Here is a 17,868-nt window from a genome sequence, read left to right as displayed (position 1 = left end):
TTATTTTTCACTCATTGCTGCAATTGTTGTGGCTGCCCGAAACACACTCGGGAGGCGCTCGCTGGGATCAAGTCCCATTAGCGTTTCAAGAAGCAGACAGGTCCGCTTTGCTTTTGGGGTGTACTTGACATTGAATGCCCAGAACACCGCCAAAAGCAAAGCGAACCCATCTACTAAATCCACCGCAGTGAGCTGTAATCGCTCAAAGGAAACCAGGATGCTAGAAGATTCTGCAGCTTGCTCGGCCGAGTGAAGGACCTTCGGGTACATATGCATTTCTCCAGGTGCCTGCAAATATGAACGACAATAATGCAAGGAAGGGTCAAATTCAATGCCCTTTTCATATTATCCTGCATATAACCCCATGAAAAAAGAATGCAACTAGAATGTAGTGATCGTGTGCGTCATGTTGCCACTAATGTGCACCTAAGGCAGTAACATATTGTGACCAAGTGCAGACACCTTTCATTGCAAACCTTTATTCACAGCTACAATTTTATGAAGCTGAATACAATTATCACTGCACTAGTCCTTTCAAAAGCTGTGTGCAAGTAAAAGAAGCACATATTTACCAAATGAAAATTGCAACATGAGCAAGCTCTTCTGCAATTATCAACATGATCAGCCTGACTACGCCTACTGCAGGGCAAAGGCCTCTCCCATGTCTCACCAATTAACCCTGTCCTTTGCCAGCTGCGGCCACCATATCCCCGCAAACTCCTTAATCTCATCCGCCCACCTAACTTTCTGCCACCCCTGCTACGCTTGCCATCTCTTGGAATCCACTCCGTTATCCTTAAAGACCAGCGATTATCTTGCCTTTGCATTACATGCCCTGCCCAAGCACATTTCTTCCTCTTGATTTCAACTAGGATGTCATTAACCCGCGTTTGTTCCCTCACCCACTCCGCCCTGTTCCGATCTCTTAACGTTACACCTATCATTTCTTTTTCCATAGCTCATTGTGTTGTCCTTAACTTAAGCTGAACCCTCTTCGTTAGCCTCCACGTTTCTGCTCCATAGGTGACTACCAGTAAGATACAAGTGCGGCATACTTTTCTCTTGAGGGATATTGGAAAACTGCCATTCATGATCTGAGAGAACCTGCCATATTCGCTCCACCCCATTCATATTCTGCTAGTTATTTCCCTCTCATGATCCGGATCAGCGGTCACTACCAGCCCTAAGTAAATGCATTCCCTTATCACTTCGTCATTGCTAAAACCACACCTATTGTGCATGATGGTTGCTTGTGACATAATACATTGTGCAATTTAAAATATATAGTAACCTTGAATCTGGAAAACACTTTAACCAATGACAGTTTTCTCGCTGAAGAGAAATGGCTGTTGCAGTTTCTCTTTCTCAGATACCATTAACTGAATTTCATGCTCTAAAAATTGTGAAGGAAAAATTATAAATTTTCATCTTAAAGGTACAGACAACAAATTTCAGTTGCAGATTTTTTTTCTTTTTAATGATGCATAAGGCATTACTATCCATGGATAACCACACAGCATTTGCCTATGAATGCTGAATAATTTGTAATTAAATATCTCCCCTCTCCTGCTTCACTTTTAAAAACTGAGCAATGGCAATGGCATCAAAGATCAGTATAAGCCAGGTGAGGCATGAGGAAAACTGCAATATAATTGCTGCCTCTTCATTCGTTGTGATTCTAACTCTTAAGGCGGGCTGGCTTTAGCATAGCAACTAATTAAAACGATGAAGTAGCGATATCATAGCTTTTTTTGTGCCTTCCATGACCTATACTGAACACTGATGTAATAGCAATTGCTATGCTATTGAAACTGAAACAGGCAAGAAAAGAAATCTGATTGTAATTATTTAGTAATCACAGGCGAATACCATGCAACAATTCTATGCATACGAATGCCCAGCACGTCGCTACAAAGAACACACATAACCAAAAATTTGTTTATACTCATTTAAGGTAATACTACTTCCCATGCAAGAACACGACAGCTTTGTGTAAAGTTTTTGCTTTCATAATAATTAAATCTATCAAATGGCAACTTAGACAAAGCATGTCTGCTCTTTATAAGCACGCAATACTGACGTTGTTTGACACTAGCATTTGGCATGAACGAGCACTGTGATTACTTTGCACATTATGTGCCAGTTCATACCATTATGCACAGTTTAGATTTGCAAATGTAATATGTAATTCCTATGACTGCCACACTAGTGCACTGCAAGCCAATGAAGCTGTCTTGCATTTGCAATGTGCTCACTACTTTTACGCAACACTGATCACTTCAGTATATCTGCACCGTCCTGTTAGACGGCCACGGGATAGCTAAAATTAAGGCTACTTCATGTGATGGAAACCATTGACTAGACAACAAAGATGAAAAGCCTCAACCACTGTCCTGGTGCTGGGATGTCTAATAAGAGCCCAGAAAGACTCGGTTTCAATATGCCAAACCCTCTGCATAACTTTACCCTGTGCGAAAATACCCCACCCCACCCTAGCTTAATTTCTGTCCACGTGCAGAAGACACTGGGAGACCATGTGCAGCATGCGATCTGGGCATGAAAACTTGCTACAAGTGAATCATTTGTAATCAAATTACTGGGCCTTTACTTAAGCCAGAAACTCAAGCACTCATCAGAGCAATCCTATAAGGAAGGAAATGTGAACCAGCAAGAATATTCCACTGCACAAAAAACCAGGTTACATTTATATGTCACTATTTTGAAACATTAAGTCTTAGAAGCAAAAAAGCAGGTGCATACCAGCTGAGCAATGATTGCAGCAGGGCTTTCCTTGACTAGTCGTGGTATAGCCATCAAGACTTCTGCAGCATAGTGATCTGCAGCAAAAAAAGGAACTTAACAATATACGTGGACCGCATGCAAACAGTACAGATCTTTACATGGCTGAAAGAAAGTATTGAGTGATGAGCCACAATGCTGAAAACCACACAGAGCTCCCTGTTCATGGCTAGGTATGGCAAGCTCCACTGGCATGCATCATTTGGAAATCTACCAAAACAAACAGCAAAGGACATGCAGTTAACCCCTCAAAACAGATGCTTCCAAGGCTCACTGCACCTGTTATAAATATTACCCTAAATATTGCAGTCAAGCTGCCCGTGTACTGTTCTGTCAGTGTAATATTGTGGTCGACGATTGCCATGGGCTCAAGATTACACGCGCATCCAAATTCTACTCTAAACTATCACAGAGCCAGATTACGATAGCAACAGGCATATGTAGTCACCTGGCAGCCTCCCAGGAAGAGTGCAGTGGAAAGTGCCTACGCATGCTGAACACAGTTGCTATTTGTGGATTTTTTCCCCCATATTACAAGCTCTCAAGTTGGGGCGTGTGGCCTTTAGTTGAGTATAAATGTTGTCCTGTTTTCCCTGCATGGCTGATGAGACTGACGAGGCTTTTTGAGGGATTGCATGTCATAACACGTTTCCCTTTTGTCAATAACCAAAATCTGCCTATCATTTCTTGCCATCCTGTTTGAAAGACATTTGTTGTTTGCCTCTGGCATTCGATGCACTCATCAGAGCATTCTTTTTGCCTCCTCACCAACACCGTTGAGCATTTAACCTTCACAACGACCTCTATTTGTGCTCTTTCAGCCACTTGCACGGCTTTTCATGAGGCATTTCCTTGCATTTTCAGTTTGTCAATGAAAGTGGCCACACACAGATGCACAATGAGGATGAATAAATGAAGTGGAGTTCACTAATTCAAGCGTATTAAATGCCTGGGGAGATGAAGATCACAAATATAATTCATTTGCCTTAACGGTACTTACTTCTTAAGATTTAAACAAACGAAAATAACACAATAAAAATGAAAACTACTGTTCGATACAACTCAAGATCAGAGTGGGAAATCCCCTCACAAGAGACCCCCCCAACCAGTGGCAGTGATCCGCTGTTATGACGTTGCAATCAACTTTTTGATCCTGCCAGGCCACAAGCTGTTGGCTGGCAGGTGCAAGCCGACTGAGTGTGATGTCATGCTGCACTGCAACAGTGTAAGAAGCCAGCGCCACACTGCGGCTCCATAAGACGCACGGGGTGGCGGATGAGGAAGAGAAAAAGGAAAATGATATGTGGCAGAGAGAACGCGTGGCAAAGTAGAGGAAGAGTGCGGTCTGCGACGGATGTGTACGAGCTCTGCCGGCTCCCCGAGTTCCCAGGCTTGGGCATCAGCCGCAGCCGTCCGGGTGACCAGACCCAGACAGTCGTCATCGGGAGCCTCAGCCACCAGAACCAGGCGCCTCTCTTCCTCTCCGCTGCATACCCCGGCTGCCTGACCTGGGGGCATGCCCGGAGTACACCAGGTGCCTAGACTGCCCTGACGCCCAGCCACACCTCCTCGCTCTATGCACCAGGCTCATCACTGGGACACAAAAGAAACGTAAGTGTGCTTTTCCTTTTTAACTCTCTTCTTGCAACTGTTTTGTTTTCCCTTTCTTTTTCTTCTTTGTTCTCTTGTCTCTTGGTTTTTTTTTCTTGTTTCATTTCAATACTTAAATAAGAGTTTCCTTTCCTGCAAATGCCGCCTCCTTTATTTCTCTCCTTCAACTCATGAATTTTAATGCGTAAATTTGACCTGAAGTGTTTCCCCTCAAAAATTAAAATTCATGAGTTAAAGGAAAGAAATAAAGGAGGCGGCATTTGCAGGAAAGGAAACTTTTATTTAAGTATTGAAATTAAACGAGAAAAAAAAACCAAGAGACAAGAGAACAAAGAGGAAAAAGAAAGGGAAAACAAAACAGTTGCGAGAAGAGAGTTAAAAAGGAAAAGCACACTTACGTTTCTTTTGTGTCCCAGTGATGAGCCTGGTGCATAGAGCGAGGAGGTGTGGCTGGGCGTCAGGGCAGTCTAGGCACCTGGTGTACTCCGGGCACGCCCCCAGGTCAGGTAGCCGGGGTATGCAGCGGAGAGGAAGAGAGGCGCCTGGTTCTGGTGGCTGAGGCTCCCGATGACGACTGTCTGGGTCTGGTCACCCGGACGGCTGCGGCTGATGCCCAAGCCTGGGTACTCGGGGAGCCGGTAGAGCTCGTACACATCCGTCCCCGACCGCCCTCTTACTCTTCTCTCCCGTTCTCTCTGCCACGTATCACTTTCCTTTTTCTCTTCGTCCGCCCCCCACCGTGCATCTTATGTAGCCGCAGTGTGGCGCTGGCTCCTTGCAGACTGTAGGCCAGCCACAATGGTTGGAAGGCCTCATTTCAGAAAATTTGCCGCTGTGTTCTTGGGTTAAGTGATAAGAGACAACAGCAAAGCATAAAACTTAATTCTAAACTTGTATGTTAAGAAGCGCCTGAAACATGCATTAAAACTGCTATTGGAAACACATGCAATAACTTTTGTTAACATGCTTTTTGAGAGGTAAGTAAGAATAAGAAGCTAGTGACAAAGAGAGTTAGTGCATGCAGATGTGTTTCACGCTGAAAAGCGCAGGTCCACATGTAGAAGGGTGTGATGAGTAGACTTGATATGGAATGCAGGGAAGCATGGTCAGCCTGTGAAAATAAAACAGTAGTGTCAGTAGCCGCAACTTTTAAGAGATGGCACCTTTCAAAGTTTTTGCTGGGCATAAGTGATGCTAAATGCTTATTATGGCTGCTTCAGAAGACTTTAGTTTGGACAGGCTCTAATTTGCTCCCTGAACGTACTAATATGATTGTTCCATGAGATTAGATGCATTTTGAACACTAAAGCTTTCAAGACTGCTACTGAAAGACTGATGCCATTAAATGTTCAGTACAGCACAACAACAACCTCAGTAGAGAGGCTGGCATCATGACTAATTTTATGTTTTTCCTAATGTCAATTAGATATTCAGACCACATGGAAAGCTCACACTCATTGTCGAAGTCTTGTACTGTATGCTTGCTTCTGCAAGCTAAAGCCAGTATTGTTTCGCCGTATTTTTCCACAAGTTCACACATTTTTTGTTTCCCATTCACACCAGTCAGCCTCTGGAACTCGCTGTGGAGCTGAAAAGGACAAAAGAGAGGCCATGGTTCAGCATTTACTTACATTGGATGTTGTTCTTGAAACATTACTGAGTAGCTGCATGAACTACACTTGTATTTAGGCTACCCTCTTTAACTACTGAGTTAGTGAATGCTGATTAGTGAATGCAGAGACCGGAGCCGGTGTTCGCGTCTCAGCCTGAAAGATGGTTTGGTTTATGGGGTTTAACGTCCCAAAGCGACTAAGGCTATGAGAGACGCCGTAGTGGAGGGCTCCGGAAATTTCGACCACCTGGGGTTCTTTAACGTGCACTGACATCGCACAGTACACCAGACATGAAAGAGTTTTAGTTCAGAAAAAATGTTTCTGTCAATATAGCCATTATGAAAAGGCTGGCTTTTTAATTCTCTTCGTTTAAATAAGCATACTGATTCAGGAATAGTAAAAGGTATGAAAAAGTTGTACAATCAACAAGGACAGGTTATAGGGACTTGCTGGCACCAAGCTACCACGTGTTTTAAGTTCAGTCTTGCACACAAAATATGCCCATACACAACGGCTGTTAAATTAGAGTTAAAAGAAAAAAGTCAACAGAAAAAGAACCATGCCAGTAGGAGGTGAAGCACATAAAAAATGGCATGTTCTTCCTCATTATTGCAGGTAATGCATTAAAAGTGAAATAAAAAGCTCCATAAGAACAGCGACCACCTTATAATGACATGGTGCAGCATGCATATGAAAACCGAAGCCAGAAAGTAAGCAGGTGTTGAAAACAAATCCCAAACCAAACTTAAAATTAATTTCAAAAATGAAAAACAAATAATGGCACTGCAAAAGAAGATAAAACTATGAATTTAAATTTGTTTTAGAAGAGGTGCTTGTCATGGTTATTTTCCTTGCCAGGCTTTAGTTTCACTATGCATGTGTAGCACTGCCATTGTAAGCTGGTCTCTATTCTTATCGAACCTTAGTCTTTGTTCCATCCTTGCACAATGTCTCTAAGAATGCAAAACATGGCATTTTTAAAAATTTATTTTGCTCTAAACAGCTACACTTCCTATACTTTCTAGCATCACTGTAAAAAAATTCATAGCATATCAATTAAAGCACAGTAAAATGTAAGATGGCATTGGCACTTAGTGACAGCAGCTTATTCATGCAATCAAAAAAGATGTTGCACTCGCCTCTCGCTCAGTGCCTAGGGCTGGGTATACATCAAGTAGTTCTTCCAAAGCTGGTTTTTTTTTTATGTAATCCCTTCGAATCTGAAAAGTTTTATCCATTGACTGTCTGATCTTCTCGGTATTCCCACCTGCCATGCGGATTTCTTTTTTCATCAGTTCAATGTGCCCTGCAAGGCTTCTTTCATCATCAGAATGCAAAAAAGGGGCATTCCAAAACGCTCTCTGCAAATTAAAAAGCAGACATGACACATGCGTTTACATACAAAAGGTATCACAAAAGACTTAATTCAGCAGTAAAGTTCCATTGAGGTTTATGATTGGCTTTAGACCATGCCTATCGTGTGGCTGCTGGGCTAAAATTTTCAAAATAGCTGTACAATTTCTCTGTTATAGTACGCATTACAACTGCAGCCCTTATGTGAAATTGCTGACTATTACCGACGTCCTCCTACCGCGCCAAGCTTAGACTACATAGAATGGACATGACAAAGAGAAGAAGTCCAGAATTCCAAATAAAATTTCATTAAATGCACAATAATTTATATAGACCACTTTGACAAGGGGGCAGCCATGTTAGAGACATGGTGATCCAGTTATGAATATTATACCGAAAGAAAACAACTTGTCGAATAAGGACACAAGATCCACATGAGCGCTAACTGAAATTTTACTTACGTACAAGATGAGTAAATAGGCAGCAGGAAGGAGCGGAAAAATGTGGATTGGTGCGTGGTCACCAGGAAGCAGTGTAGTCACGTCACAGAGTGAAAAGATTATAAAGGACGGCGCAAAACTGAAGTTAAAAGCAATAAGAATCGACAATATAAAGGGCTGTGACAGGTAAAGAACTTTGAAGAAGGTAAAAACGATCATGGCGAAACACCGGGGAAAAAAGTGAAAATTATAAAGGCACAAAAGAGAACGAAAAAAAAAGAAAAGAAAAAAAAGAAATGTTTACCGCTGGACAAGATTTCACTTCACATTAACACAGATCACTAGGTAGCCATCCTGGGCGACACCACCAGAGAAGTGCAACAAAACAATTGCATAAAAGTTTGCTTACAGACAACACATGATGCACATGAAATGGCAACAAAAGATGGTGCAGTGCTCATGCATTCCTGTAGTGGGGTAGTCCAGGCTTAGCACAGACCGGACTACAAGCTTATCTTTTATACTTTTACTAAAGCAGAAACCAATATTTTAATAAAAAGGCATGATTCGGAGGGTGTGTTTACCTTTCTTTCAAGGAACTGTGGTCCCTCAGTACTGGTCACATCCTCCCCACTGGCAGAATTGTGTTCTTTTGCTTTTCGCCTTTTCGCATCCACTTCAATGAAGCCTGCTGGGAGTTTTCTTCTGGTATTTTTGGCTTTGAACTTTAGGGCAGTCTGCCATGTGAACTGCAAAGTTGTTTTTTTTTTAAATGAAGACAGATCAGTAAATCAGTACTTTCGCTTACATCAAGAATATAACAAGCAGTAATGGACACAGTAAAATGCCATATTTGAGAAACAAGGTATTCTGTGCAGCCAAGGACTTGTACGTCCAGACACAGATGCAGAAGCAAAGAAAAAGAAAAGTTGCATGATATTTCTTTTAGGCTACTTGCATCAGTGAAGAAAAGTCAGCCCGAAAATTTCAGAGTACAAAAAAGAAGCGCAGAAAGTCCAATTATTTTGTTGTGCAACTAAGCGAACATTAAGAAACAAAAATATGTGCAATGATGAGCTGCAGCCAATGGAAGGCAGCGCATTTTTGCTTTTCATAAGTAACTGCATTCAACTGTCATTCATTTAAACTAAGAAGCTTGATTTGGAAACCCACCCAACACACAATTGCTTTCAGTTGCTAGCAATTTATTATTCTTTATCACCGACTAGTTCCAAGAAGATAAAGGCAATCAAACATGTTGTAGTCTTAATCAAAAAAGGGCAATTTCAGCAAGCTTAAAGTCGCATTGAGAAGAACTGCAGCAGCATTCAATTTTTGTTCTTAGTAAAATTCAAACGTTTGGTTCTTGTGGCTCTGCTAACATTTCTTGGTCAAAAAAGATATCCAATACAGAGAAATTCGATCTTGAAAATGAAATATTTTCACTGCAACTCAGCATAAACTTGTGATGATGACACTGTGACTATTATGCGGACTTCGTGAACCCTGACTGGAAATGCATGGGTGTGCACTATCATTTCAGAGGTGAAAGAAAAAAAGTAAGATAATCAGACTAACGTCATTGCAGGTTGCTTGAGAAAGCGACCAGTGGCATTGAGACTTGTCTGTATTTCATTTTTTGGTCTTCCCTAGATTATGGGAGCGGTGCATTCAGTGAAAGTTGTCTCTCATTAAAATATGCAAATCAATTGACTCAGGCTATCTAACATTGGCCTTCACTGTTTCTTAAAAATGCACAAGCATTTTCCATTGCTTACACATGTTTCTGTAAAAGATTCAAAGCCAGTATGCTAGTATCAGGCATCTGTTAAATCTACACATTGGATGGTCATGGATGGCGTACAAGCAGACTTTTCATGAGCTCAGACTTAAGAGAAATTACTGCTGCTGTGCAATTAAGTCAGATGAAATCCTAGATAAGCTGCGGACTGAAAACAGTTACGAATGCACAGCTTGAACATATCACAGATGCTACTTACATGCATCACTCATAATTTCCACTCCTGAAAAGAAGCCAACCTCAAGACTATGACAGTGAGCTAAATTCCATAGTCACTATAATATCAGTACTACGTAATTTGATTTTACAAAACACCAGATCTTCGGTAATGATAACTATGTGACATGTACACTGTCAATGACTTATTTACATTACTCACCTCATTATTTCATGAGTTTGGTTAAAGTGTCAGTTCTAAATTTCGTGAAGCAAAACTGGCAGGCCTCTTAGTGCTCCTTTCTTCCCTGCATACTACACCTAACAAGCTGTTTGCAATGCTGTGAAGTCTGTGGCAATATGAGCCAATTTGAACGCTGTGCACTGCGAAAGATGTTCCTCCGCATCTCACCCCACAACTCGCGGCTCAATCACTGGGAAGGAAAGAACACCAGTGACCAGCTGTGCTGAGCAGGAAGCTGGGCTGACTCGGCAGACCCCATGCTGACGAACGGCAGTGCACCGTTTCACAGCCAGCCTCTGCTGTGCTGCGTTCGTGTGAACTTTCTTTGCTAATTTAATCAGTGAATGAAACACTCACTGTACTTTCAAGGCAACATCCCTAATTACACTTTCTATTACTGCAATAACTGTTTGAAAAAAGAGTCACAACGCCACTCAAATAGTTAATGACTATTGGTTTCCTTCCTCAGCCCTGAGAGCTCGAACTTTCAATGTGCGGCAAAAACAACTTGTGAGATAAAGAATAAATGTGCAAGCTCTTGGATGCTGCATAGGCAGGAAAGTGGCTCAGCAATGCATCATGCCTCGTTCTTGTTGCAGTGGTCGTAACAGAAATTCGGCAGAATACATAAAGAGAAAAGCACCAATGGCTGTTATTCCTGAAAGGGGACATTTCTCAAAGTAATCCAAATGCCTGCAAAACCCTCTCAAAGTAATCCAAATGCCTGCAAAGCTCTGTATCTTGAACAAAGACCTAAACATTCCTTTTTATGGCAAACTGATTCACATAGCAAATACAATTTGTTTTGCCAAAGCCACCACGAGCTGACAGCTTTTATGCTCGTTGCAGCTGCTTTAGAGAGGAGAGGCACTCAACACAAAGGAAAAAAAAAGAACAAACTTAAGCAGTCAGTAGGTAAGATTACTTCTCAACTGCTACCTGTCAGCACTCACCGACTGAACAAGTTAGCCATGAGGAGAGAAGGGAACCATTTTTAGAAATTTGGAAAGAGAGAGCTCATGAGGAGTTATTGCCACATTTTTTTTAATAAAGGAACAACATGCCAATCTCAGACACATCTCGTCTGCAATATTTTGCCTCGAATTATTCGTGGGAACAATTTTTGCCACTTATGTGATTTATAAAAACTTGAAAAACAGATCACATAAATAATTTATTTACAGCATAGAGGTCCAAACTGTCCAACCACTTAAAGACAACTGTGAGGAAACAAGAAAACTACTCACATGTCCTTCACCACAGGCATCCCTCAGCTGGGGATATCGCAGCACAAGTTCTTTTGCTACCTGAGCATACAGAGGTCCTGGGTACCTGCAACAACCAAAAGTATAGCGACAATCTCGCCCCTATACAGACTTAATAGTTCTAAGTTCTCATCCCTCCTCATCTGGGCACATGGGGCAGTTGAATTTAGATGAAAAGATTTTAGAGGCTTCCCCCTTTTCAAGTAATGTGACACTCGTCACCCAGCCAATGTATACATATCCTACTTTTCATACGCAGCCTTGGGCCAAAGGTTTGTACAACAATGACAATGGCTCGATTCCCTTATCATGAGTAAAAACTATGGATTGGATGCATATAAGGAAGCAGCAAGCAGGGGAATCACTGCTGCGACCCAGAACGAGGAATTAGTCCTGACAATAGCCCACTGCCTAGAAACAAGTAGGCGAATGACAGCTAAAAATGGCAGCCTACCACCAAATGACTAGACGTTTTAAATGCCGTGTGCTATTCACAGGCGTGCAGAGTGGTAAAAACATTTGAACATAGGAAGTCTGAAGTTCCCACACATACATTGAGTGCATTCCATTAATGCTGCAGCTATTTATGCAAGGCTGGATATTTAATACATATATCTAAGCATGATCACCTGCTGCTTTAATGCGTCTTGAATATATTCTTTGAGCAGCAGCATCAAGGTATTTTATCGCATTGCGGTAGCCCAGATTGGAATATGAGTGTTGAATTTAAAAATACCATAAAGAGCAACAATTCTTTTAATAAGCACTTTAAAGATGATAAAATAACCCTTATATTTAGGTTGATAAGCCGAAGTACCCTCACACACAATTATACATGCAGTTAATTGTTCACTTACAATGTATATGATGACATCTCAAACCACAGCCAATCCACGATACGCTTTCGTAGAGCATAAGGGACGTCGCCCTGCTTGCAAAGAGACAGCTGAGCTCTAATGTCAATTGGTGTCCTTGGAAAAGTGAATGGCACCATTGCTTTTTGCTGATAATGGTTTCCTGATGATGCAGCCATTATCTCTGGTTCATCATTGCATTCAGACACTGCAATGAACGAGGCAACCCTAGACAGAAAGCCACATGAAGGGAAAAAGAAACAAAATCAGAAATGGAAAATGCAAACAGAATAAAGGTTACAGACAGGACCATGATGGCTATTATGACAATAGACATATATAACTTGATCACAGTTGTCTTCTTGTTACTGTATATGTTTGTGAGCAAGGCACTCTGGCTAGACACAATCGATGAGTACTGTCGTCATCACACTTAACACGAACGTTGGATTGCGTGTCCTTCACTGGTATCACAGCCCCTGAGCGCTGGGCGCTGAGTCCAAGACCATGCTGCATGGTGTGTTTCTGGAAGTTGGAGACAGCTCGTGCCCTGCTTCCACTTTAATATTGTCTCAGCCGCAGTGGCCAGCGCCCAGCGGCGCTAATGTCAGTGGAGGGCACGTGCTCCAGCATTCGTGTTAAGCGTGCTGACGATTGTACACTTGGGCTGGTCACTGTGCATACAGGGTGGTCCACCTCAGACTGCAAAAAAGTTTAAAAATTGCCTTTTTGAGTTAGAAGAGCGCTTTTTTCAGCACAGCATTGTCAGCGGTGGAGTATATTGGAATATCGCTAAGACATGCCGACTAGCAGGCTGGTTAACTAATATTGAATAGTTATCTTTTAACTATTACAGTTAGGGTCCTTAATTATTGACAGGCATGTAGCCCACCGTAAGTAATATCCATATCAGTTTTAGAATTTCGAAACTACAGTTACCCTTGACGCTGTTGCCCATCACATTTTGGCTACATCACGTCAAAATCCATGCACTTTTGAGAAGCTTGCACACAAAGCAACCTCTGCAGTGCACTAACTCGTCGAAATATCCAAAATTTGTTGGGCCACAACGGTGAGGTTAGCCGCATCTTCGAAATTCTAAAAACTGATATGGACATTACTTACAGTAGACTACACGCCTGTCAATAAATAAGGAGCCTAACAGCAATAATTAACAAGTTAACTATTCAATATGGGTGAGCCAGCCAGGTAGTTAGCATATCCTAGCTGTATTCTGATGTACTACACCGCTGACAATGGTATGCCGAAAAAAAAAGCGTGCTTCTAACACAAAAAGCCTATTTTTAAAAATTGTGTACAGTCTCAGGTGAAACACCTTGTATACAAAAGGCTTCAAAGCACAATATATAGGAAACAGCAGATGACTGCAACAAAAAAGTGCTTCTAAATTGTGAAACAAAGCAGCTACATTAACAAGCCACTCAACTTGTGTGCGTACAACTTCCAAATATACCAGCTTTTTTCCACAGCACTTTTGAAACATACTAAAATAACTTTTACTATTGTGCCCTCTCAAATGCTTCCACAATGATGCATCTGCCATGGTAGAGGCATTTTTAACCTTCATGACAACCTCATAGCAGTGGCCACCCGTAGTGACAACAATGCAAAGTAAGACATGAGTGACTGATGCTACACAGCTGTGCTACGCTCACGCAGCCATATACACTCGTGCCTTGTTAATACGACCACCATTAATATGGACAACTTAAACTACGAACAGTTTTTCTGGGAACCAAATTTTCCAATATATTTCCGCCTTGTTAACATAGAAACTTGCTGTCCAGACAATAGAAGGGGGAAAATGCACAGAGCCTGATGGGGCCCATGCATTTTTGCCATGTTAATATAGATTGTGATAGAACAAAATCTCTACTGCCCCGATCAGATGTTTAATTTTATGCATTTCGACTGCAGGACACCAGAGGAAAGCTGAGAAAAAGTGTAAACGACTAAGCGATGACCCTTTTCTTTCGTTCTTTCATGCTTTACAATACGAAGTTGCCCCGTTGGTGCACCTTAATTAACCGTATCCCATGAGTGGCTGAGAAGAAAACTCTCTCTGCAGCTTGTGCCTTGCAGAAAGCCACATTCAGCCGCTTTCAGCTGAACAAGTGACAATATGCTGTTAAACTGATCATTGGCTGGAAGGAAGTGTTGGAGAAGTCTGCACTGAATTCCAGAGCCACACGCTGCACAAACGCAACAGCAACATATCAGTCCTCACAATAACCAAATTAACCATATTATGCATTCGCAAGCATAAATAATTCATGTAAGATTAAAAAGTGACAGCAATAACTAACCCACATGCACACAGCACACAAGGTAACAGCTGAGCTGCATTATTCATGCCAAACCACACAGTGATAGGTCATGCACCTGTGGAGCTGTGACTGAGCTTATCATTTTGCTTGTCACAACTACATTCACCTCAGGATAGACATTTAATTGTAGTAGCTCTTTTGCACAAAGAAAGAGTGCAGGTGACAAATATGACTTTCTTAGGCTGCTTACATAGGTTTATCTGAAATGGTACATATGCCCCACTTCAGGTGATACCCATGGCACGCTACATTTCTGCCGCCCTGCTACCTGGCAAGTTCTGTTCCAGTGTGAACTTGTCCAGCACATTTAGTTGCTCTGCCCTTTAATATAAGTAGGCAAATTCTGACGAAGTAATCGAAACAGGAAAAATCACAAAAAGAAAGCGGCTCCTAAACGACTTGTTATTTGCCTCATCAGGTTGTACAGTATATGCAGGCAAATAAAGTGGCGCTTATCTCAACAAAACTTTTCTGCTGATAACATCAGTGGTAGTAGCACAATCTTTGAGAACGCTTGCGGAAGGAGAACACACTTGCGACACTTACGAGCTTCCTGCGGCTTCGTCTGAAGGGGTGCCTTCAGCAACCAAACATATATCAACTACCCTGATTTTGCAGCCGTCTTCTAATACTGTGTTCTCGTCGACGTCGACATGCGTGTCGAACGCCTTGCTGTACACCTGAAAGTGGAAAGAATAAAACTAATGCCCTGGCCATACCACTACTCCCTCGGGTGTGACAGTGTAAGGCCGGTGTATGTGCGCGATGATAAAAAAAATCAGCAGCTGTCACAAAATTAATGCACAAGAATTCATGCGCAAGAAACTGTGGTTAAAGCACTTCCAGAACAAATCTGTTTGCACTTATTTATGACAACGAGAACTGCTCAGAGCTGCGCTTTCAAAAATTCAGGCGCTTTAGACACAAACGTAGCTTCCGCGTATGCATGTCTTGTAGCACCAACGCTTCAGAATTGAAGCGGCCGGTGAATATGCTCAGGAAAAAGCAAATAGAGAGCACTTGGATTTATAAGAAAAGCTACCTTGCACAATTAGCAATTTCGCGACAGTTCCTTCGAAACAGTGACGCGTACTGGTTGCGGTATACCGAAGTAATATACCTAGCAATTAAATGTGCGCTTTGTTAACGCGCGGGATTCTGTGGCAGCAATGCTATAGCTTCAATTACGAAAACCTAACGCTGCAAAAATTGAGTTTTCAAAATACGTGCGAATGCAGAATACACTTTCGCGCGCATTTAGAACTTTCAGTTGTGAAACAAAGTCAACGAACCGTACCTGAATGATCGCATTGTCACCCACGGACTTCAATGACGAGTGCGCCTTAAAAGCCACTTGCAGGTCACTTCTTTTGGTGCCGCACACGGAAATCAAAAAGTTCGAAGGTCCACGGCTAACGAGGCATTGGATAGCCATGGCCGAGCCAGCGCTGCCAGGTAACGGCAGCGGTAACGGTGCAGTGGAGAGAGCGGGGAAAAACGCGCGCGAAACCAGCCAACACAACCAGCGCGGCATCAAAGTTGAGTAAGCAGAGCCGCAGTTACGCCGCGCAAAATGGGAAATTGTTATGATGAAAAAATGTTATGATGCAATTCAAGTTACTAGACTTCTGTTCAAACTATTGAATAAACAGTTAGTAAAATTAAAACGGTTATGGTTATTGAAACTTCAGATATAAAGTTTGAAAGAGCGGTAGGCAGTTTCGTATGTTTTACAGTTACCAGCGCGACGGATGCCGGAGATAGATAGATAGAGGGAGAAGATAGACAGATAGATAGAGGGAGAAAAGCTTTTTCTTTTATTATTCGTGCTGTTTGCCATTAGACATAAGGAAAAGGGAAAGAAAGTTATAAAAAAAAAGAAAAGCTTTCACACGTGCCCATGGCCATTTGGCCAAGGCCAGATACAAGCGAAAGAGAGAAATTGTTTCTCCTTCTAGACGCGTTCAAAATGGCGGCTCCGCCGCAGGTGCTGCGTTATCGCTGTCAGAAATGTGCGTTTTTCGACACCAAGTACATGCTTCTTTTAGCGCATATTCGTGACGCGCATAGCTGGGAGCCGAACTTCCGCGTAACGTGCGGTATTGAGGGGTGCCCAAAAACGTACGTCATTGTTGATTCCCTGAAAAAGCATGTCTACCGATGTCACCGGAGCGTTGTTGGCATCGACGCGCTGCCGCAAGACTCTGGCAATGCCTACAGTAGCCGCACGGATATCGGCAGTGAAGACCAGGTGGGAGCAGAGCCTTCTCAACAGTCTCCGCCTTCAGCAGACACCAGTAACGTCACTGCTGATGAAGTCTATAACGACGCGTCGCTCGAAAGCCACCGTCGTGCAAGCGGAGATGCTGCTTTCGCGCAGTTCCTTGCTCGAATGCCAAAGAAACTGTGCTCATATTTCTTTAAACTCACGGAAGAGCACAAAATCCCGTACTCGGCAGCAGAGAATGTTTTCGCCGACTTCAGGTACCTATTGAAAGAAACGCTGCACGGTTTCTCTATTGCAGTTCAGAAGTACTTGCCACCAAGTTTCAGTTTGAATGAAGAGATTACTAAGCTCCTCAGCTGTGACTTTGTCGACGAGATGTTTTCGTGCTGTCGATCCAGTTACACCCGAGAACTGTTTGCCAAGCAGAATATGCCATACACAGCACCACAACAGCACAAGTTCACCCCACAAAGTGTACCAACGTTTCAGTATGTGCCAATAACAAGAGTGCTGAAGAATGTCCTTGAAGTGCCGGATATTGCCAACATAGTTTTCTACCCTTCACCTTCGCAGTCATCTGCATCACATTACCAGGAAGGCACTGAAATCCTGAATGATTTCAGAGATGGAACAATCTATAAAAACAACTTGAAGGACGTGCTAACCACTTCAGAAGCGGATACTATTTTTTGTCTATGTATGCTGATGAAGTTGAAATTTGTAATCCTTTAGGGTCCAAGAGAGGCCTACATAAGCTTTTTCTTGTCTACTTTACTATTCTGAACATTCCTGCTGCTTATCGCTCACAACTCAAAGCCATTCACCTTGTGCTTGTAGCTCGGTTCAAAGATGTGAACAGGCATGGCCACAACAAGGTTTTCTCACCTTTAATAAATGATCTGCAGCGGCTAGAAAGTGAAGGCCTCACACTGCAAACAGAAAGTGGTGTCATTCAAGCAAAAGTTGTGGTGCTTGCTTTTTGTGGAGACAACCTCTCGATGCATAGTATAGGTGGATTTAGTGGTTCGTTTTCAAGGGGGAGGATCTGCCGTTTCTGCATGGCACATTCTGAAGACATACAATGCATAACCAACGAGTCAGCATGCAATTTGCGTACAGATGACATTCACGCAGAACATCTTGCATCCATTGCCGTG

At 42.4% G+C, this 17,868-nt stretch overlaps 1 protein-coding gene across 1 annotated transcript; it reads right to left on the bottom strand.

Moving 5' to 3' along the window:
• On the bottom strand, nt 1-17,574 carry LOC149333067 (uncharacterized). Its single transcript, XM_089557629.1, has 9 exons — nt 17,536-17,574; nt 15,031-15,164; nt 12,140-12,364; nt 11,265-11,349; nt 8,401-8,565; nt 7,163-7,384; nt 5,863-5,998; nt 2,761-2,837; nt 1-288 (listed from the first exon to the last, which is right to left on the bottom strand). Exons 1-9 carry the CDS (start codon nt 17,572-17,574, stop codon nt 1-3), a joined length of 1,371 nt encoding a protein of 456 aa, XP_089413755.1.
• Between the last annotated feature and the right edge of the window lie 294 nt (nt 17,575-17,868).

The sequence above is a fragment of the Amblyomma mixtum genome, chromosome 8 (genome assembly GCF_055824585.1).
Source record: "Amblyomma mixtum isolate Tamu chromosome 8, ASM5582458v1, whole genome shotgun sequence".
NCBI lineage: Eukaryota > Metazoa > Arthropoda > Arachnida > Ixodida > Ixodidae > Amblyomma > Amblyomma mixtum.
The sequence above is the reverse complement of the archived record's forward strand: the minus strand, read 5'-3'. Positions and strand labels throughout refer to the sequence as shown.